General features: G+C 44.8%; 1 protein-coding gene across 9 annotated transcripts in view; it reads right to left on the reverse strand.

Annotated features, from left to right (window-relative positions):
• Positions 1-306: 306 nt before the first annotated feature.
• LOC134760003 (neuroblastoma breakpoint family member 3-like) overlaps positions 307-22,134 on the reverse strand; it is a 53,484-nt gene continuing 31,656 nt past the window's right edge. For 6 of the 9 annotated variants that reach the window (XM_063715357.1, XM_063715358.1, XM_063715365.1 and 3 more), the window contains 17 exons: positions 20,429-20,531; positions 19,381-19,595; positions 18,259-18,331; positions 17,583-17,794; positions 16,320-16,529; positions 14,478-14,580; positions 13,428-13,642; positions 12,306-12,378; positions 11,636-11,841; positions 10,294-10,345; positions 6,951-7,189; positions 5,859-5,910; positions 4,998-5,170; positions 4,242-4,293; positions 3,456-3,628; positions 2,691-2,742; positions 307-2,065 (listed from right to left, as the gene is read on the reverse strand). In XM_063715357.1, coding sequence (XP_063571427.1) covers positions 1,822-2,065; positions 2,691-2,742; positions 3,456-3,628; positions 4,242-4,293; positions 4,998-5,170; positions 5,859-5,910; positions 6,951-7,189; positions 10,294-10,345; positions 11,636-11,841; positions 12,306-12,378; positions 13,428-13,642; positions 14,478-14,580; positions 16,320-16,529; positions 17,583-17,794; positions 18,259-18,331; positions 19,381-19,595; positions 20,429-20,531 — 2,447 coding nt within the window. In that variant the 3' untranslated portion in view covers positions 307-1,821. The remainder of the gene's footprint in view (positions 2,066-2,690; positions 2,743-3,455; positions 3,629-4,241; positions 4,294-4,997; positions 5,171-5,858; positions 5,911-6,950; positions 7,190-10,293; positions 10,346-11,635; positions 11,842-12,305; positions 12,379-13,427; positions 13,643-14,477; positions 14,581-16,319; positions 16,530-17,582; positions 17,795-18,258; positions 18,332-19,380; positions 19,596-20,428; positions 20,532-22,134) is intronic. The other 3 variants (XM_063715364.1, XM_063715359.1, XM_063715360.1) reach the window with 3 other exon arrangements.

The raw sequence follows: 22,134 nt of genomic DNA on the forward strand, positions 1-22,134 counted from the left end.
ACTATGAAACATTTTTAGTCAATATCAAGCATGAGCTACATAACCCTTCTTAAATGCCAGAGGCACACACACACACACAGACACACAGACACACACTCTCACAAAGAATATAAATAACTAGAACCAAGAAATGGAGTAAATGCATTCTGCTACATATGGTAAACATAGCCTACAAGGTGGAAGAGATTAGAAAATAAACAGGGAAATGAAAAGGTTTTTATTAATTCGCATCAGTACCCACCAAAACCAATCAGCATAACAAAAGATTATAACACTGAATGTAAAAAACAATCCAACAGTCCAGAGTGATAGGCAAAAGTTTTTAATTGTATAGATTAAAATAACTTTGGACAAAAATTAAAACTCAGGCAGAGAATGTTTTTTTTTTCAACAACAGACACTAGCAAAAACAAAGGCCCAGTAAAACTTGACACAGAAAATTTCCAGTGTAGAGATATGAATATAATAATAGACACAGGCAGGGATTATTAATAAATGATAAAATGTTTAGAGGATGATCATTGGAACACAGGACATTTATACTTTTAAAAACCACTCTCCCAAATACTTCATTATAAGTAAGGTGTCTCTAAAAGGGATAGATCTCCTAGATCCCTCCTTAACCAAGTCACCAGTCCTGATATCATGATAATGCTGATGGACAAACTAGACCTTCTCTGCCCACAGATGGGCTGAGGTTGGAAACTCACAGTATTAACTCTGCAGTGTTCTTGACAAAACGTTTAGGCTGAATTTCATCATGAAGACATTTTCAGACAACTTCAGAATGTAGACCATTGAGCCAGACAGCTGACCCATCCTCTACAAACAAGTCCATGTCACCACAATCAATGACAACAACAAAAAGATGAGGAAATATTTGGGGTTCAAAATAACTAAAGAAATGTAGCAACATTATCATTTACTTCTTTTGAACCCAAAATATCTCTCCTCCTTTTTGTTGTGTGATTCGTGGTGACGTGGACTGTGAGAAGGAGAAAGGTCAGTTGTCCTGCTCAGTGTTCTACATGCTGCAGTTGTCTGGTGATTACCTCCTATGAAACTCAGGCTAGGCGTTTTCTGCAAGAACATGGCATTGTTCACATTCTGCACTGGCAGAGTCCCGGGTGACATGCTGTCTCTTGCCAGCGGCTCCTGACTCCTGTTCTTTACAGGATGGAATTGAAAGGAGTAGGGCTAAGGCCTCTCAATGCTGTTTGTCCATCTAGCTGTGGTCTTCCTAAGTATTGATATCAATTGGAGGCTGAGGGACTGTGGCTTCTCTACTCAAAGGAGCCTAGTGGGTTAACAACTGTCAAGAGTAGTCAGTGGTTCTGAAATACAATCCTCAGCCAAGGATCCCTCCTGTGTTACAGATGGATCAGCTAAAACAAACCAACACTGAAGATACAAAGAATGGGGGTAGGTTCATTGAAACCAGGGTAACACCTTTGGATGAGCTAAATACAAAGATGACACTGACCTTGAGCAGGTATAGAAGCTCAGAGACATGCCTGCAAAATGAAATACCTGAGGAACTTTGTAGCTACCCAGAGATATCTGGTTCCAATTAGAATGTCTGGCAGATCACTCCTGGCATGTGCTACATAGTCATGTGAACGTGTCACACCTAACTTGGGTCCAATGTCTTCAGAATGGGCACAGGTGGCCACTGGAATGGTCTGAGAATAGGAATAGAGCCACGCCCACTTTCCCATCCTGTGTCTGGGCTTCCAAAGGGAACTACGGTTTCATTCAAACCTACATGTGCCTATAGGTCCTGCCTGCAGCAATGACATCTCTCAGCTTAGGAAGGGCTGCTTAGTGTGGGAATATGACTCCCATCTGGAAAGCCAGATGGTGCCTTATCACTGTCGAAGTAAAAAACCTATTTTCCACGTCAAGGGCCAAGCTGACGTTCTGTTCCTCAAATGAGTAAAAGGCACTTCTGTAGTGCTGGAATGAGGCATGTAGTTCAAAGTAAGTTGAAGGAGTCGAATAACATCTATCCAGTGAGTCCTGCAAGACTTCAGGCTCTTCTGCTTCCATCAGCACCCCGTTGAGCCTGGAAAAGGAGACAAAACTAAAGAAGCAGCCAGGGAAAATCAGACACCACACAGCCCCAACTAGATTTCAGGGGTAACATAAGGAAGTGGTCCAAAAACGAAAAGGATAGATCCATTAATGAGGTAAAAAAATTATTGCCTTTATGTTGGGATAGAACAGGGCCAGGTAGAAAACAGTGAAAGAGAAAGACAGAGAGAGAGAGAGAGAGACAGAGAGAGACAGAGAGAGAGAGAGAGAGAGAAAGTGAGCTCAGTGAATTGGCCAGGTGACACACTGATAAGGGAGTAAAAGGACACTCTGAGTTAGTGCCCTCACGATACACAGCAAACAGTGATCATGAGAAGAGTGAACTCAATAGTTTTCCATCAAATGTGCTTAAAATTCCATGCGGTTGCCGTAAGTGTACAACTTCTGAGGTATGGTCAACCTATGGTACATTAGTAAATGATAAGGGGAGGAAGAAATGGAAACTGAAATGTCTACTGCAATGAAACCCAATAGCAATGTCAGTAGGAGTAATTCAGCCTTTATTGAAAACATGAAATCAAACACACTGTTTTCCCTGGACCTGTTGTCTCTAGGTGTTAACACAGAATTAAGCAACCACAATTGCTGAAAGTTACCTGGGGCATGGTGGGTTTTGATCTTCTTCCCCTTCTTGGTACTTTTCAATTTCTGCAATAAATTCAGACATGGACAGACACATTAAGCTGATTCCCTTACACACATAACATTCCACTGTCTAATCCTCACACAGGGACCTCAGGCTCCTCAGCATAAGAATAGGACACTGTGAGAAATATATTTCAGGAGGCCTGAAGGCTGGTCATGATAGAGATTCCTTGGTTTTGTCCCAGAAAATAAGGGTAAAATGTCCCTATTCTGGTAGATCATTATCCCAATATCATTTGTCCCAAGTTTGTGCAAACGGTTATACCATATTTTTCCAATCAATTTAAAGCAAATGCCTTCAAACGATTTCTAGGAGAAAAACTGCAATATTCAGCCCTGTCTCATCAAATACTCAGATTGTTCACGGTTGTGAGGATTTTAGACACTGAAATTAGAGTGAGAAAGGAAATCTACAAACCCTTGAGTCAAAATCATAGTTCTTTGAATTTGTCACATCTGCCCAGGTCCAATGCCTTGAGAGTAGAATCAGAGTGCCACAGGCATAGCCTGAGACTAGGAAGAGAGCCACACTCACTGACCCATCCCATGTTTGGGCTTCCAGGTAGAACTAGAGTTTCATTCAACCTATATGTGCCTATAGGTCCTCAGTGCAGCAATGACATCTCTCAGCTCAGTAATGGCCTCTTGGAGCAGGAATATGATCTCTATATGGAAAACTCAGTGGATCCTTATCACCTTTATAGAAAGGTACTCACCATCCATGTCAAGAGAAAAGCCAACATGTTCTTCCTCCAGTGAGTAAAAGGAACTTCCGTAGGGCTGGCATGGATCAGGCATTTCTAGATAACTGGAAGGAGTCGAATAACATCTATCTAGTGAGTCCTGCAAGTCCTCAGGCTCTACTACCTCCAGCAGCTCTCTGCTGAGCCTGGAAAAGTAGAAAAAGTAAAGAATAAGCCAGGGGAAATCAGACACAACAGAGCCCCAACTAGGTTTCATGGGTAGCATAAGGAAGTGGTTAAAAAAGAAAAAGGATACATCCATTAATGAGGTAACAAATTATTGCCTTCAGTTGGGATGGAACAGGGCCAAATAGAAAAGAATGAAAGAGAAAGACAGAGAGACAGAGAGACAGAGGCAGAGACAGAGAGCGAGCACTCAGTGAATTGTCCAGGTGACACACTGATGAGGGAGTACAGGACACTCTGAGTTACTGCCCTCAGGACACACAGTGTACAGTGATCATGAAAAGACTGTGCTCAATAATTTTCCATAAAATGTGCTCAAGTTTCCATGCAGTCACCATGAGGATACAGCTTTTGAAGTATGGTCAACCTACAGTAGATTAGTAAGTGACAAGGAGAGGAAGAAACGGAAACCTAAATATCTACTGCAATGAAAACCAACAGCAATGTGAGTAGGAATAATTCAGGCTTGGTTGAAAACATGTAATCGATAATGTCGGCTTGCTCTGCTTTCCCTGAACCAGGAGTCTTCAGGTGTCAACACAGAATTAGCTGTTGACAGTTGCTCAAACTTACCTGGGGCATGGTGGGCCTTGGTCTTCTTCCTCTTCTTGGTCCTTTTTAATTCCTGCAATAAATTCAGACAGGGACAGACAAAATAAGCCAATTTACCTACACCCATAACAGTCCACTGTCTAATCCCCACACAGGGACCTCAGGCTCCTCAGCACAAGAACAGGACAATGTGAGAGATATACTTCAGGAGGCCTCAAAGCCAGTCATGATAGAGAATCTTTGGTTTGCATCTCAGAACCAAGGGTGAAATGTCCCTATTCTGGTAGACAGTTATCCCAAAATCATTTATCCCAAGTTTGTGCAAACAGTTATGCCTTATTGTTCCCATCAGTTCAAAGAAAATGCCCCAGATGATTTCTAGGAGGAAAACTGCAGTATTCAGCCCTGTCTCATCAAATGCCCAGCTCATTCGTCGTTGCAAGACACTGAAATTAGAATGAAGGAGGAAATCTACAAACCCTTGAGCCCAAATCATAGTTCTGTGAATTTTTTACGTGTACCTGGTCCAATGTGCTGAGAGTGGGCTCAGGTTGCCACAGGCATGGCTGGAGACTAGGAATAGAGCCATGCTCCCTGACCCATTTCATGTCTGGGCTTCCAACTGAAACTACAGTTTCATTACAACCTATATGCGCCCACAGGTCCTGCCTGCGGCAATGACATCTCTCGGGTCAGTAAGGGCCACTTGGAGCAGGAATATCACCCATATCTGGAGGACCAGGTGGAGTCTTATCACCTTCATAGTAAGGTACTCACTGTCCACGTCAAGAGCCAAGCCAAGGTGTTGTTCCTCCAATGAGTAAAAGTCATTTCTGTACAGCTGGCATAAGTCAGGCAGTTCCATATACCCACAAGGAGTTGAATAAAATCTATCCAGTGAGTCCTGCAAGACTTCAGGCTCTTTCTCATCCAGCAGCTCCCTGCTGAGCCTGGAAAAGAAGGAAAAGTAAAGAATAAGCCAGGGGGAATCAGAAACCACACAGCCCCAGCTAGATTTCATGGGTAACATAAGGAACTGTTTGAAAAGAAAAAGGACAGATCTATTAATGAGGTAACAAATTATTGCCTTCATGTTGGGACAGACCAGGGCCAGGCAGAAAAGGATGAAAGAGAAAGACACACACACACACACACACACACACACACACACACACACACACACACACACACACACACACACACACACACACACACACACATTGAGAGAGAGAGAGAGTGAGAGAGATAGTGAGCTCAGTGAATTGGCCAGGTGACACACTGATGAGGGAGTCAAAGAACACTCTATATTAGTGCCCTCAGGACACACAATGAACAGTGATCATGAAAAGAGTGGGCTCAATAATTTTGCATAAAATGTGCTCAAGCTTCCCTGCAGTCACCATGAGAATACAGCTTTTGAGGTGTGGTCAACCTTCACTAGGTTAGTAAATGATAAGGAAAGGAAGAAATGGAAACCTAAACATTTACTGTAATGAGAACCAAAAGCAATGTTAGTAGATGTAATTCAGACTTGTCTGACAAGATGAAATCATTATTTTCAGCATGTACTGTTTTCCCCAGACTTGGCGTCTCCAGGTGTCAACATCAAATTAACTGTCCACAATTTCTCAGACTCACCTGGGACCTGTGGCCTCTTGGTCCTCCTTTTTCACTTGATCACACCAATGTCCTGCAAATAAATTCAGACAGGGCCTCTTACATGAAGCAGTTCTTCCTTGCACACAGAAACATTCCTCTGTCCAATCCTAACACAGGGACATCAGTCTTCTCAGTGTGAGAACAGTAGACTTTGAGAGAAATATACCAGGAGGCCTGAGGTCAAGTCTTGAGAGAACTGACTTGGTTCCTTTCATGAGCCTTGGGCAAAATTCCCATTTTGGAATGTGATCTTCCCAGTGTGCTCTGTCCTAGGTTTGTGTACACAAATGAGCAATGTTTTTCCCAATAGATTTGAGGCAAATCGTTCTAACGCCTCATAGGAGAGATATTACAATATTCAGGCTTCTCTCATCAAATACCCAGGATTTGATAGTTTATGAGATTGTGGACACTGAGATTTGATGGAGGGATGCAATGTACCAGCTCTTGAGTCAAAATGAGACTTGGTTCTACACAGAAGCATCAGCTATCATGGCTTTTGTGGGTAAAAAGTCAGCCATTTATCTAGAAAACATACCAGCAAGATGATGGACAGATGAGCTACAACAAGCCAACTTAGAAGACACAGAAAGTGGGGATAAATTCAGTGAAACCTGGGTCACATCTTCCACGGAGAGGTAGACAAGGGTGACACTGGGCTTGGGCAGGTAAAGAACTGCACAGACATGCTTTGGGAACAAAACTCATAAAGAAATTTGTAGCTGGCAAGAGACATTTAATTCAGGTGAGCTGATCTGACAGATAACTCCTGGACATGTGCTGCACAGCTTGGTGTGAGTTTGCCACATCTGCCTTGAGTTCAATGTCCTGACAGTCGGTCCAGGGTGGCACGGGCATGGCCTGAGACTAGGAAGACAGCAAAGCTCACTGACCCACCCCATGCCTGTGCTTCAGACTCGATTCCAGAGTGATTGAAATCTACATTGTTATATAAGTTCCACCCACAGTGATGGCAACTCTCAGCCCAACCAGGGGCGCAAGGCCCAAAGATTATGGGGTCTACCTGGGACATGAACTGGAGCTTTATCACCTTCACAATGGAGTACTCACTGCCTATGTCAAGAGCCAAGCCGACTTGCTGTTCCTCTACTGAGTGAAAGGTGCTCCCGTCAGACTGGTATGAGGCACACATGTCAGGAGGAATTGAGAGAGTGGAATCACCTTCATCCCAGGACTCCTGGGGGGCTTCCTCCTCTTCAGACTCCTGCAGATTCCTGATGAGCCAGGCAGGACAGGGATGACAGAAGACATAACCAACAGAGATTAGACAACAAAACCTTCCAGATGATCTGATGGGAGACAGAATGGAGTGCTCACAGAAACCAAAGGCATTTTTCCTTCAAGAGAAATAAAACTATCCTTCTAAATGCAGGCTGGAGGTTGACTGCTCTGAGGACCGAACAAAAATGGGCAGCACATGCTCAGTACATTTGCCACAGATCAGCCAATGCAGGGCACCCAGACTCTCTCTGTAAACTACCATCATGACTTGCAGCACAGAGAACTAACACAGGGCTTCAACTACTTCGTATAAATTGGGTTGAATTTTACATGCAGCATTCAAGTGAACAGAGCCCTTGAGGCAGTGCAGACACAGATCTTGTGTATTAAGGGTCCCCTTTTTACAATATTTTGATATAATATGTTTATTTTTTCAATTTCTTTGCTTACACAAATACTAGCAAACATACTAACAAAAAATAAACAGAAAGCATATATACATTCTCTCCCTGGATTTAAACACATGGGAGAGAACAGGTGACACCAAGAAATCCCTGTTTGAAGGTCTGGAGTGGACCTCCAGCAAACTCCACCAGACCTGCAGCTGAGGGACCTCACCGTTAAAAGGAAAACTAACAAACAGAAAGGAATGAATGTCAACAAAAGGACATCCACACCAAAACCCCATCTGTAGGTCACCAGCATCAAAGACCAAAGGTAGATAAAACCACAAAAATGTGGACAAACTGGAGCAGAAAAGCTGAAAATTCTAAAAACCAGAGCGCCCCTTCTCCTCCAAAGGATCACAGCTCCTCACCAGCAATGGAACAAAGCAGGACGGAGAATGACTTTGATGAGCTGACAGAAGTAGGCTTCAGAAGTCGGTAATAACAAACTTCTCCGAGCTAAAGGAGGATGTGCAAACCCATCGCAAGGAAGCTAAAAACCTTGAAAAAAGATTGGACGAATGGCTAACTAGAATAAACAATGCAGAGGAGACCTTAAATGACCTGATGGACCTGAAAGCCATGGCACGAGAACTACGTGGCGCATGCACAAGCTTCAGTAGCCAATTTGATCAAGTGGAAGAAAGGGTATTAGTGATTGAAGATCAAATTAATGAAATGAAGTGAGAAGAGCAGTTTAGAGAAAGAAGAGTAAAAAGAAATGAACAAAGCCTCCAATAAATATGGGACTATGTGAAAAGACCAAATCTACATTTGATTGGTGTACCTGAAAGTGATGGGGAGAATGGAACCAAGCTGGAAAACACTTTTCAAGATATTATCCAGGAGAACTTCCCCAACCTAGCAAGGCAGGCCAACATTCAAATTCAGGAAATATAGAGAACACCACAAAGATACTCCTCGAGAAGAGCAACTCCAAGACACATAATTGTAAGATTCACCAAGTTTGAAGAAAGGAAAAAATGTTAAGGGCAGCCAGAGAGAAAGGTCGAGTTACCCACTAAGGGAAGCCCACCAGACTAATAGTGGATCTCTCTGCAGAAACCCTACAAACCAGAAGAGAGTGGGGGCCAATATTCGACATTCATAAAGAAAAGAATTTTCAACCCAGAATTTCATATCCAGCCAAACTAAGCTTCATAAGTGAAGGAGAAATAAAATCCTTTACACACAAGCAAATGCTGAGAGATTTTGTCACCAACAGGCCTGCCTTACAAGAGCTCCTGAAGGAAGCACTGAACATGGAAAGGAACAACATGTACCAGCCAGCCACTGCAAACACATGCCAAATTGTAAAGACCATCGATGCTAGGAAGAAAGTGCATCAACTAACAGGCAAAATAACCAGCTCACATCATCATGACAGGATCAAATTCACACAGAACAATAGTAACCTGAAATGTAAATGGGCTAAATGCCCCAATAAAAAGACACAGACTGGCAAATTGGACGAGTCAAGACCCATCAGTGTGCTGCATTCAGGAGACCCATCTCACGTGCAGAGACACGCATAGGCTCAAAATAAAGGGATGGAGGAAGATCTACCAAGCAAATGGAAAGCAAAAAAAAGCAGGGGTTGCAATCCTAGTCTTTGATAAAACAGACTTTAAACCAAGAAAGATCAAAAGAGACAAAGAAGGCCATTACATAATGGTAAAGGGATCAATTCAACATGAAAAGCTAACTATCCTAAATGTACATGTATCGAATACAGGAGCACCCAGATTCATAAAGCAAGTCCTGAGAGACCTGAAAAGAGACTTAGACTCCCACGCAATAATCATGGGAGACTTTAACACCCCACTGTCATATTAGACAGATCCATGAGACAGAAGGTTCACAAGGATATCCAGGACTTGAACTCAGCTCTGCACCAAGCATACCTAATAGACATCTACAGAACTCTCCACTCCAAATCAACAGAATATACATTCTTCTCAGCATCACATCACACTTATTCCAAAATTGACTACATAGTAGGAAGTAAAGCACTCCTCAGCAAATGTAAAAGAACAGAAATCACAACAAACTGTCTCTCAGACACAGTGCAATCAAATTAGAACTCAGGATTAAGAAACTTACTCAAAACCGCACAACTACATGGAAACTGAACAACCTGCTCCTGAATGACTACTGGGTAAATAACGAAATGAAGGCAGAAATAAAGATGTTCTTTGAAACCAATGAGAACAAAGACACAACATACCAGAATCTCTGGGACACATTTAAAGCAGTGGGGAGAGGGAAATTTCTAGCACTAAATGCCCACAAGAGAAAGGAAAGATCTAAAATCAACACCTTAATATTGCAATTAAAAGAACTAGAGAAGCAAGAGCAAACATATTCAAAAGCTAGCAGAAGGCAAGAAATAACTAAGATCAGAGCAGAACTGAAGGAGATAGAGACACAAAAAAACTCTTCAAAAAAATCAGTGAATCCAAGAGCTGGTTTTTTAAAAAGATCAATAAGATATCCCTGTTTGGCTAGTTCACCTGGCTTATCTGATTGCAAGTTCCTATCTTGAGAGGACTACGAAATTAAAACCAACACAAGGGCCACAAATAATGTACAACGTTGTTAATAAGGACAACTTGTAGCTGGGTGAATGGAAGAAAAAGTTCTATTCATTGCTTCCTCATTTTCTCTAAATCTACAATCTCCAGCTGCCCCTATTGAATTAACAGCCCACAATTCCACAGCATTACCTGGGAGACACTGGCCCTTTTTCTTCCTCTTCCTCATGATCACTTTCATTTTCTGGAAATAAATTCAGAGAAGCAGGTCACATTAAGCAATTCACACTTCACATATGACCAAATCAGTGTCCAGTCATAGGACAAGGACATAACTATTCTCAGTGCAAGAATATGGATTCTGACAGGAGGATTCTAGGGTGCCCTAGATTAACTCTGGTGAGAAGTAGATGACCCTGCTTTCCAGACCCACAGGCCAAAATTTCCCTCTACAGGTAGACCAAAATGCCATATTCCCTGCCTGAGTCTATGCAAACTTAAACAAATTTTTCCACCAAAATAGCCAATAATTGGTCAAACAATTTTCTAGGAGTGTTGTTGCAATACTGACTTATATCACCAGGTAACATGGACATTAATTGTTTAGAGGGATCTACACATGAAACTCGACTGATAGATAAATTTTAACAACTCTTGCATTAAAAAGAATCTGTGATTTGGGAGATGATGGAAGGTGAATCATTTGAGGTCATGAGTTCAAGACCAGCCTGGCCAACATGGGGGAACCCCGTCTCTAATAAAAATACAAAAATTAGCCAGATGTGGTGCCGAGCACCTGTGGTACCAGCGACTCAGGAGGCTGAGGCAGGAGAATCACTTGAACCTGGGAGGCGGAAGTTGCAGCAAGCCAAAATGGAGCCACTGTACTCCAGCCTGGGTGACAGAGCGAGACTCCATCACAAAAAAAAAAAAAAAGAGAGAGAATCTATGATGCTACAAAGAAACATTGGATCAGCCATTGCATTGATGGCGTGGAGAACCAGGGTCCAGCCTTGCTTTATGGAACTATATCAGCAAAGTAAAAAAGAAAAGTTTCTGTCCTGATTTCAAGGTGACCGTGCAGCTAAGCAAGCTGACTTGAAGGATACCAAGACTAAAGCTGAGAGCAGTGAAGCCTGGGGAACGATACTTCCAAATACAAAGGCAAGGCTGCCAGTCTCCTTAAAAAGGCAGAGAAACCGCATGGACATTGTTCAGGGACAGATGACTTAATCACAGGTGACAAGAGATACTGAATCGAAGCTATGAGGCCTCACAGATACCTCCTGTGTACCTCCTGCACTCAGGTGACTATGAGATTGTCACTCTTGTCTGGGGTCCAGTAACTTGACACTGGGGACTGTGAGACAAAGGCATGACATGAGCTGAGAAGGGAAGAAAACCTCCCTGATATCTCTGTTAAGAATCCCATAAAAGATTTTATTAAAACCAATTTGTGTGTATAGAGCCTGCCTTCAGAGTTTATCTTCCTCAGCATAGGAAAAGGCGTGAGACAAAGGAAAATAGAGGCTACCTGGGATAATGTATACAGCATCCGACAAGTCATCATGAGAGGATGAGTCAATGAGAGTTGAGTCGACTTGGTCTTCCTCAAATGTGATTTTGGTGTTCCAGTGAGGCTGGTTGGACTCACAAGGGCCGTGGCTAGTTGAACAAGTGATGACACATTCCTCCAGTGAGTCCTCAGGGACTTCCTTTTCTTCAGCCTTCTGCACCTCCCTGAGGAGCCAGGTGGGATAGAGATGACAGAAGATTAAACACAGAGGGATCGGACCCCAGGGAGTCCCAGCTGGTTTTGACAGGAGGCATTAAGAGAGTGGCCCCAGAAAGCAAACAGGAGGTTCCCTTTAAGAGGGAACAGGCAATCCTCTTCTCTCTGCAACAGAGCATGGCTGCCATGGGAGACAGAGAGGAAGAGAGCAACTGGTGTTCATTGCACTGGACAGATAGGAGCCGAGGAGGATGAAGACTCAGCTATCCCTGTACGGTACAGACATGACACCCGCCACACACAGAGAAACACAACAGCTGCCACACCCTGTGTCCAAGCTGGCTTGAATTTCACATACTGTGGCCAAGGGAATGCAGACTTTCGGCCCATCGTAGATGCCAGAGAGGGTGTGCCTCCTAGACCTTTTTCATATGTTACCACCCATTACTTGCTCCCGATTATTCAGTGTTACCTGGGGGCACATAATTCCTGTACTTTCTCAGCCTCCTCAACTTTAACATCTTCATCCTCATCTTCGTCATTTTCTGTAAATACAGAAGTGTTCGTTCAGAGATTTCCCACTTCACACTCTGCAAGCACAGTCAGCCCAATGTGCACACAGACATGAACATCTAGGCATGGTCACGGTGCAATTGAAAGCTCTCATGTTTTATCTTTAACAAAATGCCCTGGCATGGTTTCCTGATACATTGGGCAATGTATCTCCGATCTGGAGGGCCACCATCAAGATGTGGCCAAATATTGAAAAGACCTTTTGCTCCCCATATGATGGAGGCTTCTACAGCCTCTCGCTGGACTGTGGCAGCTGTCTCCCCCATCCCGCTACAGGTCTGATTCCCAGGCACAGGCTTGGTGTCCTGTCACAGTTCACATTTCAAGCCTAATTCTTTCTCTTAGGAGGGGACAAACTTGTCCTACAGTCCTCCGTGCATCAGGAGACTTCACAGGCCCTCCACGTGGCTTCTGCCCTATTATTCAGGGACATACTGTCTATGAGGAGTGTTCCAGTCTCAAGCACTTGCTACCACCAAATGCCCCCACATGAAGTGCCTGCTCCAACACCACACGGCAAGTGGCTTTATCTCATTTTGAGAAGCAGCCGTAAGTGTTCCCACATTTGGATGCTTCAGACCCTTGGAAGTGACAATTTGCTTGCATTTGCAGATGGAGACAGAGAAACTCGGGAAGGATAAATCACTCACTCACCGACAGTTACTAAGAACATTGCCAAAGAGACAGCCTGGGAACCTGCCTTCTGAGTCCAGAGCTCTTTTCACTCTAACAAGTGCCCTCCCATCACAGCCTCCTTCCTGTCCTTTAAAACTAGAAACGTGCTGCTTCTTGCTCCAAAGAAAACCTTCCATCAAGGAAGGAGGGACATTTGCAATACTGTGACCTCCAACCCCATGGGTTTGCCATCTCTGTTCTTACCCAGGAAGTCCTGGTCATGTCATGGCCACATATGTTAAAGGGAAAAAACACCACCGATGCCACTGTCATTGTGAAAGTATGGAGGTCTGGAGTCTCTCATAAGCCTGGAGTTTTGGGTCATCAGGGCCTATGGCCACCTTACCTGGGCTGAGTTTTTGGACGAGGTGCTGTGCCAGCCTACATCCCTCAGCCAGCTGTTCTCGGAGGTCCGATCCCTGGGAGTTGTCTGGCTTATCCGGAGTGAGGAGGGCCTGGAGATGCTGATTCAATGAGCGGGAGGCATCTCTCCCTTCCCGTAACTTCTCCCTTAACTGAGTCAGCTCTCGTTCCTGAGAGTGAACCAGGACTTTATATTGCCTAAGGTGAGATAGTAGAGAAAATTTAACAGTGGAAAGGGATGAGTGATTAGTTGCAATATTGTGACATAGATTCCTGAGCCAATGTCCTCAAGGAGACTTCCAAGCAGAAGGCCAGCACGTGTGTAAAGAAATGTCTGTGGCCAAGAGAAAGAAAAAAAAGTGGTTCACAGGCTTCCTCTATATGAGAGAGGGCTCCTGGAAGACCCTCCACGATGTTCCATTCATCTTTCTCTTCTGGCAACAAAAGTAGGTGTCTTCCTAATTCAGTTTCGAAAAGACATCCATCCTTTCAGTTCTTCACTCTGGCCATGGACATTTCCACGTGAATATACACATAGTGCATCTTGCAGCGACTAGATACAAAGCCATGGACAGGAATGAGGCCAGGTGCAGATTGGGCCAATTGAAAAGACAAAAGAAAAGAATGACAGGCTCGAGAAGGCAACATTGATTGAGTGAAAGGATGAGAAGCCGCAGTCAGTCAGGAGGTGATTCTGACTAAGGGTGAGTGGGGTGGTGATGGCATATCATTTTGAGTATACCGAATGCTGCTGGGTGGTTCCCACTCCTTCGGTTAATTTTCTGTTATGCACATTTCACCTCAACAATTACTTGTTTGAAAAACAGAAAATAAGGCTCTGAGAAACAACCACAACCCATAACTTATTATTATCCTTGTTCTCTGCTTGATAAATCTTTGTGTGTCGTGAGCCTGCCATGGCAATTCCTGCCTTTCCCCGGGCCCAGCTTAGCTCTGATTTCTCCCCACCAAGCTGTTGTACTTCAGAGATTCACACACCTGCCACCTGCCTGACGCCACGGGGCCCCCTCACCTGAGCTCCTCAGCTTGCCCGAGCTGCTCTGCAAGCTTCTCTTCCTTGAACAGCTGCTCATCCCTCAGCATAGATTTTATGAGGTCTTTGCAGTCTTCATACTCTGAGAAAAGACAGACACACCTGCCTCAGTGAAAGGCTGGACATGCTGTTCTGGATACTGCATACAGGGCAGGAACCAGGTCCATCCCAAGGACAAAACTGTCCCCACTACCAGGCTCTAGGCAGGGATTTCCACATCTTTACTCTTCAGTCTCCCGACTTGCTGGCATCTGATCCTCCAAAATTTAGAGATGAAGAAAGAGAAACTCAAGGCACATCAAGGAAGTTGACAAGATGATTCAACCACAATGAAGTGGAGTCAGAATTCACAGCCCCGGAGGTCTGGCTCTGAATGCGAGGCCACTTTCCCAAGCCTTGCAGCCTCTCCTCTAAAACACTGCACTGGGGCGTGAAGTAGTGATTTCTTGTATAGTCGGGAAGGCCTCTCGGACTATGGGACTGATGGTTTCCCTTTTACTGGGAATTTCAAGGACAAATATGTCAAAGATCTTAAACATCTTTCATTTTTAAATGATATCTTCAGATGTGATTTTAAGAATCACATCTGAAGCATAAAGTATGAGACATAAGACATAAGGCCATGAAGGAAATCTGCTCAAATACTAATAAGGTTTGTGTTAATTTAAAAACAGTACAATGAAGAACTAATAGATAGTGTTTACTCTGTGCCAAAAAACGTTCTATGAGATTGACAAGAGCTCACGTAATTCATTGCAGCAATTTACAGAGGCAGGTATTCCTGTAGTACCCTATGCACAGATGAGGAAATTGAGGGACAGACAAGACAAGCAACTTGGATGGAGCCCAGGAGACAAGCCAAGGGTCCCTGTTCTGCACACAGCACTGATGCTTCCACACATTCTCAGGTGCGATCTTTCTTCCTATTTAGGAACAAGAGAATGTGCCCCAGGAAGCAGGAATTCCCTCTCACCAGGCAACTCTCTGCTTTTCTTTTGATGAGTCTTGCCCTGTCACCAAGGCTGGAGTGCAATGGCATATTCTTGGCTCACTGCAACCTCTGCCTCCTGGATGTAAAGGATTCTCCTGCCTCATCCTCCGGAGTAGCTGGGATTACAGGCGCCTGCCACCACGCCCAGCTAATGTTTGTATTTTTAGTAGAGATGGGGTTTCTCCATGTTGCCCAGGCTGGTCTCAAACTCCTGACCTCGTGATCTACCCACCTCAGCCTCCCAAAGTGCTGGGATTAGAGGAGCGAGCCACCGTGCATGGCCCCTACTCCCTGCTCTTGATGCTGTCACTTACACATACCACAGGTTCTATTAGGAGCAGACTCCTCTTGAAGCCCCTCAGAGCGGGCACTGTGTACTATCACCAAGTTTCCCTCAGGGTCCCTAGAACAGAGCTTTGCCTATTGGGCCTCAACAAAAGCTTGAACAGAGTAAGGGTTCACTAGTCCCACACATTTAGAACAACAAACTAGTTGTTATTTGTCTGCCGGATCTTATATGGTACAGAGAGGATTCTTGGAAACACGATTTAGCCTCTTGGAGAAAACAGGTCGTTCTGTGCCTGTGTCTGAAATGGATAACTGCAATTTTACCTCTAGGCCCACCCCCACCTGATTGCAAACATGGAAACTTGCTAAATACTTTGGTACCTCTGACTTCCAAATTTAACAAAATGTGAAAATGCCCATTTCTATTTTCCTAGAAGTATGGGAAGGTTGAACTTATTTTTGATGGAGAGAGCATTTAGTTTCTCTGAGAGAAGACAGGACATCATTCATCACTTTTGTGATGGTGAGCCTATAGAACTTACCGTAATTATTCTGCCCCTTGGCCAGGAAGTACGCCACTTGAGTTACAAGAAATTTCTCTTTGAGGTTTCTGAACTGCTCTTTGTTCTCTGCCAGCTGGGGGCGCGATTTCTTGTTGATTTCTAGAATGTTCAACTCTGACTTCTCAGTGGACCAAGGGCGGGCAGATGCCACCATGCTGACGTTTGTGGTAGAAGAGGTGGGGTCAGGGACTGGGGAGAAGACACCCAAACACATGATGGGTTAAAAACTCGTGAAATCAAGTAGGTTTCATCAGGACTGAGGGATGTCACTGATAGCCCTGTCTACTTCTTTGAAGATGTTGTGTCCCTGATTTCACTCTTCTCATCGCCAGTCTTGATCTCCTTTAAGTCAACTTGTCTTAGCTACGCAGTCACCTTGAAACCAGGACATAAATGCTTCTACCGTTTTCTTGCTCATAAGTTTCTATAAAGCAAGGCTGGGCACTGAGTTGTTGACCCCATGAGCAGCCAATATTTCTGTGTAGCACAACAGATTGTTTTTGGTTTTTTAAATTTTTTTGTTTGTTTCATTGGTTCGTTTTTGGTTTTTTGTTTTTTGTTTGAGATGGAGTCTCACTCTGTCACCCAGGCTGGAGTGCACTGGCGCGATCTCAGCTCACTGCAACCTCTGCCCTCCCTGGTTCAAGCAATTCTCATGTCTCAGCGTCCCAAGTAGCTGAGATTACAAATGCCAACCACCATGCCAGCTAATTTTTGCATTTTTAGTAGAGATGGGGTTTCACCACGTTGGCCAGGCTGGTTTCGAACTCCTGACATCAGGTGATCCGCCCACCTCGGCCTCCCAAAGCGCTGGGATTACAGATGTGAGCCAGCGCCCCTGGCCAGACACTTATTATTAATAGCTAAGACAAGCCAATGAAAAGGAGAGAGAGTCTAGCCTGAGAGTAGTGAATGAGGAAGGGAGGATTGTCTGAGCCAGTCCTCCCACCTAAGCCTCCTGAGCAGTTGGGACTATATGCACGCAGCACCATGCCTGGCTAGGTTTTCGTATTCTTTGGAAAGATGGGTTTCAGCATATTGCCCAGGCTGGTCTTGAACTCCTGAATTCAAATGATCCTCCCACTTAGGCCTCCCAAACTGCTGTGATTATACGTGTGAGTCACCGCACCTAGCTGCATCCTGGTTTCTGACTAAACCAATATTTATGTATACAGCCTGTCCTCAGAATTGATCTTCCATAGCGTAGACAGAGGTATGAGACACAAAGGAAATAGAGGCTACCTGGGAGAAGGTTTCGAGCATCCTGCCATTCATCATCAGAGGATTCACTGTCTACAACTAGAGTTGAGTCGACTTGGTCTTCCTCAAATGTGATTTTGGTTTTCTGGTGAGGCTGGTTGGGCTCACAAGGGCCGTGGCTAGTTGAACAAGTGATGACACATTCCTCCAGTGAGTCCTCAGGGACTTCCTTTTCTTCAGCCTTCTGCACCTCCCTGAGGAGCCAGGTGGGATAGAGATGACAGAAGATCAAACACAGAGGGATCGGACCCCAGGGAGTCCCAGCTGGTTTTGACAGGAGGCATTAAGAGAGTGGTCCCAGAAAGCAAACAGGAGGTTCCCCTTAAGAGGGAACAGGCAATCCTCTTCTCTCTGCAACAGAGCATGGCTGCCATGGGAGCCAGAGAGGAAGAGAGCAACTGGTGTTCATTGCACTGGATAGATAGGAGCTGAGGAGGATGAAGACTCAGCTATCCCTGTACGGTACAGACATGACACCCGCCACACACAGAGAAACACAACAGCTGCCACACCCTGTATCCAAGCTGGCTTGAATTTCACATACTGTGGCCAAGGGAATGCAGACTTTTGGCCCATCATAGATGCCAGAGAGGGTGTGCCTCCTAGACCTTTTTCATATGTTACCACCCATTACTTGCTCCCGATTATTCAGTGTTACCTGGGGGCATATAATTCCTGTACTTTCTCAGCCTCCTCAACTTTAACATCTTCATCCTCATCTTCGTCATTTTCTGTAAATTCAGAAGTGTTCGTTCAGAGATTTCCCACTTCACACTCTGCAAGCACAGTCAGCCCAATGTGCACTCAGACATGAACATCTAGGCATGGTCACCGTTCAACTGAAAGCTCTCATGTTTTATCTTTAACAAAATGCCCTGGCATGGTTTCCTGATCCATTGGGCAATGCCTTTCTGATCTGGAAGGCCACCATCAAGATGTGGCCAAATATTGAAAAGACCTTTTGCTCCCCATATGATGGAGGCTTCTACAGCCTCTCTCTGGACTGTGGCAGCTGTCTCCCCCATCCTGCTACAGGTCTGATTCCCAGGCACAGGCTTGGTGTCCTGTCACAGTTCACATTTCAAGCCTAATTCTTTCTCTTAGGAGAGGACAAACTTGTCCTACAGTCCTCCGTGCATCAGGAGACGTCACAGGCCCTCCACGTGGCTTCTGCCCTATTATTCAGGGACATTCTTTCTATGAGGAGTGTTCCAGTCTCAAGCACTTGCTACCACCAAATGCCCCCACATGAAGTGCCTGCTCCAACACCACATGGCAAGCAGCTTTATCTCCTTTTGAAAAGCAGTCGTAAGTGTTCCCACATTTGGATGCTTCAGACCCTTGGAAGTGACAATTTGCTTGCATTTGCAGATGGATACAGAGAAAATCGGGAAGGATAAATCTCTCACTCACCGACAGTTACTAAGAACATTGCCAAAGAGACAGCCTGGGAACCTGCCTTCTGAGTCCAGAGCTCTTTTCACTCTAACAAGCGCCATCCCGTCACAGCCTCCTTCCTGTGCTTTAAAACTAGAAATGTGCTGCTTCTTGCTCCAAAGAAAACCTTCCATCAAGGAAGGAGAGACATTTGCAATACTGTGACCTCCAACCCCATGGGTTTGCCATCTCTGTTCTTACCCAGGAAGTCCTGGTCATGTCATGGCCACATATGTTTAGGGGAAAAAACACCACCGATGCCACTGTCATTGTGAAAGTATGGAGGTCTGGAGTCTCTCATAAGCCTGGTGTTTTGGGTCATCAGGACCTATGGCCACCTTACCTGGGCTGAGCTTTTGGACAAGGTGCTGTGCCAGCCTACATCCCTCAGCCAGCTGTTCTCGGAGGTCCCATCCCTGGGAGTTGTCTGGCTTATCCGGAGTGAGGAGGGCCTGGAGATGCTGATTCAATGAGCGGGAGGCATCTCTCCCTTCCCGTAACTTCTCCCTTAACTGAGTCAGCTCTCGTTCCAGAGAGTGAACCAGGACTTTATATTGCCTAAGGTGAGATAGTAGAAAAAATTTAACAGTGGAAAGGGATGAGTGATTAGTTGCAATATTGCGACATAGATTCCTGAGCCAATGTCCTCAAGGAGACTTCCAAGCAGAAGGCCAGCACGTGTGTAAAGAAATGTCTGTGGCCAAGAGAAAGAAAAAAAAGTGGTTCACAGGCTTCCTCTATATGAGAGAGGGCTCCTGGAAGACCCTCCACGACGTTCCATTCATCTTTCTCTTCTGGCAACAAAAGTAGGTGTCTTCCTAATTCAGTTTCGAAAAGACATCCATCCTTTCAGTTCTTCACTCTGGCCATGGACATTTCCACGTGAATATACACATAGTGCATCTCGCAGCGACTAGATACAAAGCCATGGACAGGAATGAGGCCAGGTGCAGATTGGGCCAATTGAAAAGACAAAAGAAAAGAATGACAGGCTCGAGAAGGCAACATTGATTGAGTGAAAGGATGAGAAGCCAGTCAGTCAGGAGGTGATTCTGAATAAGGGTGAGTGAGGTGGTGATGGCATATCATTTTGAGTATACCGAATGCTGCTGGGTGGTTCCCACTCCTTCAGTTAATTTTCTGTTATGCACATTTCACCTCAACAATTACTTGTTTGAAAAACAGAAAATAAGGCTCTGAGAAACAACCGCAACCCATAACTTATTATTATCCTTGTTCTCTGCTTGATAAATCTTTGTGTGTCGTGAGCCTGCCATGGCAATTCCTGCCTTTCCCCGGGCCCAGCTTAGCTCTGATTTCTCCCCACCGAGCTGTTGTACTTCAGAGATTCACACACCTGCCACTTGCCTGACGCCACGGGGCCCCCTCACCTGAGCTCCTCAGCTTGCCCGAGCTGCTCTGCAAGCTTCTCTTCCTTGAACAGCTGCTCATCCCTCAGCATAGATTTTATGAGGTCTTTGCAGTCTTCATACTCTGAGAAAAGACAGACACACCTGCCTCAGTGAAAGGCTGGACATGCTGTTCTGGTTACTGCATACAGGGCAGGAGCCAGGTCCATCCCAAGGACAAAACTGTCCCCACTACCAGGCTCTAGGCAGGGATTTCCACATCTTTACTCTTCAGTCTCCCGACTTGCTGGCATCTGATCCTCCAAAATTTAGAGACGAAGAAAGAGAAACTCAAGGCACATCAAGGAATTTGACAAGATGATTCAACCACAATGAAGTGGAGTCAGAATTCACAGCCCCAGAGGTCTGGCTCTGAATGCGAGGCCACTTTCCCAAGCCTTGCAGCCTCTCCTCTAAAACACTGCACTGGGGCGTGAAGTAGTGATTTCTTGTATAGTCGGGAAGGCCTCTCGGACTATGGGACTGATGGTTTCCCTTTTACTGGGAATTTCAAGGACAAATATGTCAAAGATCTTAAACATCTTTCATTTTTAAATGATATCTTCAGATATGATTTTAAGAATCACATCTGAAGCATAAAGTATGAGACATAAGACATAAGGCCATGAAGGAAATCTGCTCAAATACTAATAAGGTTTGTGTTAATTTAAAAACAGTACAATGAAGAACTAATAGATAGTGTTTACTCTGTGCCAAAAAACGCTCTATGAGATTGACAAGAGCTCACGTAATTCATTGCAGCAATTTACAGAGGCAGGTATTCCTGTAGTACCCTATGCACAGATGAGGAAATTGAGGGACAGACAAGACAAACAACTTGGATGGAGCCCAGGAGACAAGCCAAGGGTCCCTGTTCTGCACACAGCACTGATGCTTCCACACATTCTCAGGTGTGATCTTTCTTCCTCTTTAGGAACAAGAGACTGTGCCCCAAGAAGCAGGACTTCCCTCTCACCAGGCTACTCTCTGCTTTTCTTTTGATGAGTCTTGCCCTGTCACCAAGGCTGGAGTGCAATGGCATATTCTTGGCTCACTGCAATCTCTGTCTCCTGGATGTAAAGGATTCTCCTGCCTCAGCCTCCCGAGTAGCTGGGATTACAGCCACCTGCCACCACACCCAGCTAATGTTTGTATTTTTAGTAGAGATGGGGTTTCTCCATGTTGCCCAGGCTGGTCTCAAACTCCTGACCTCGTGATCTACCCACCTCAGCCTCCCAAAGTGCTGGGATTAGAGGAGTGAGCCACCGTGCACGGCCCCTACTCCCTGCTCTTGATGCTGTCACTTATAGATACCACAGGTTCTATTAGGAGCAGACTCCTCTTGAAGCCCCTCAGAGCGGGTACTGTGTACTATCACCAAGTTTCCCTCAGGGTCCCTAGAACAGAGCTTTGCCTATTGGGCCTCAACAAAAGCTTGAACAGAGTAAGGGTTCACTAGTCCCACACATTTAGAACAACAAACTAGATGTTATTTGTCTGCCGGATCTTATATGGTACAGAGATGATTCTTGGAAACACGATTTAGCCTCTTGGAGAAAACAGGTCGTTCTGTGCCTGTTTCTGAAATGAATAACTGCAATTTTACCTCTAGGCCCACCCCCACCTGATTGCAAACATGGAAACTTGCTAAATACTTTGGTACCTCTGACTTCCAAATTTAACAAAAT

The sequence above is a fragment of the Pongo abelii genome, chromosome 15 (assembly GCF_028885655.2).
Source record: "Pongo abelii isolate AG06213 chromosome 15, NHGRI_mPonAbe1-v2.0_pri, whole genome shotgun sequence".
Taxonomy (NCBI): Eukaryota; Metazoa; Chordata; class Mammalia; order Primates; family Hominidae; genus Pongo; species Pongo abelii.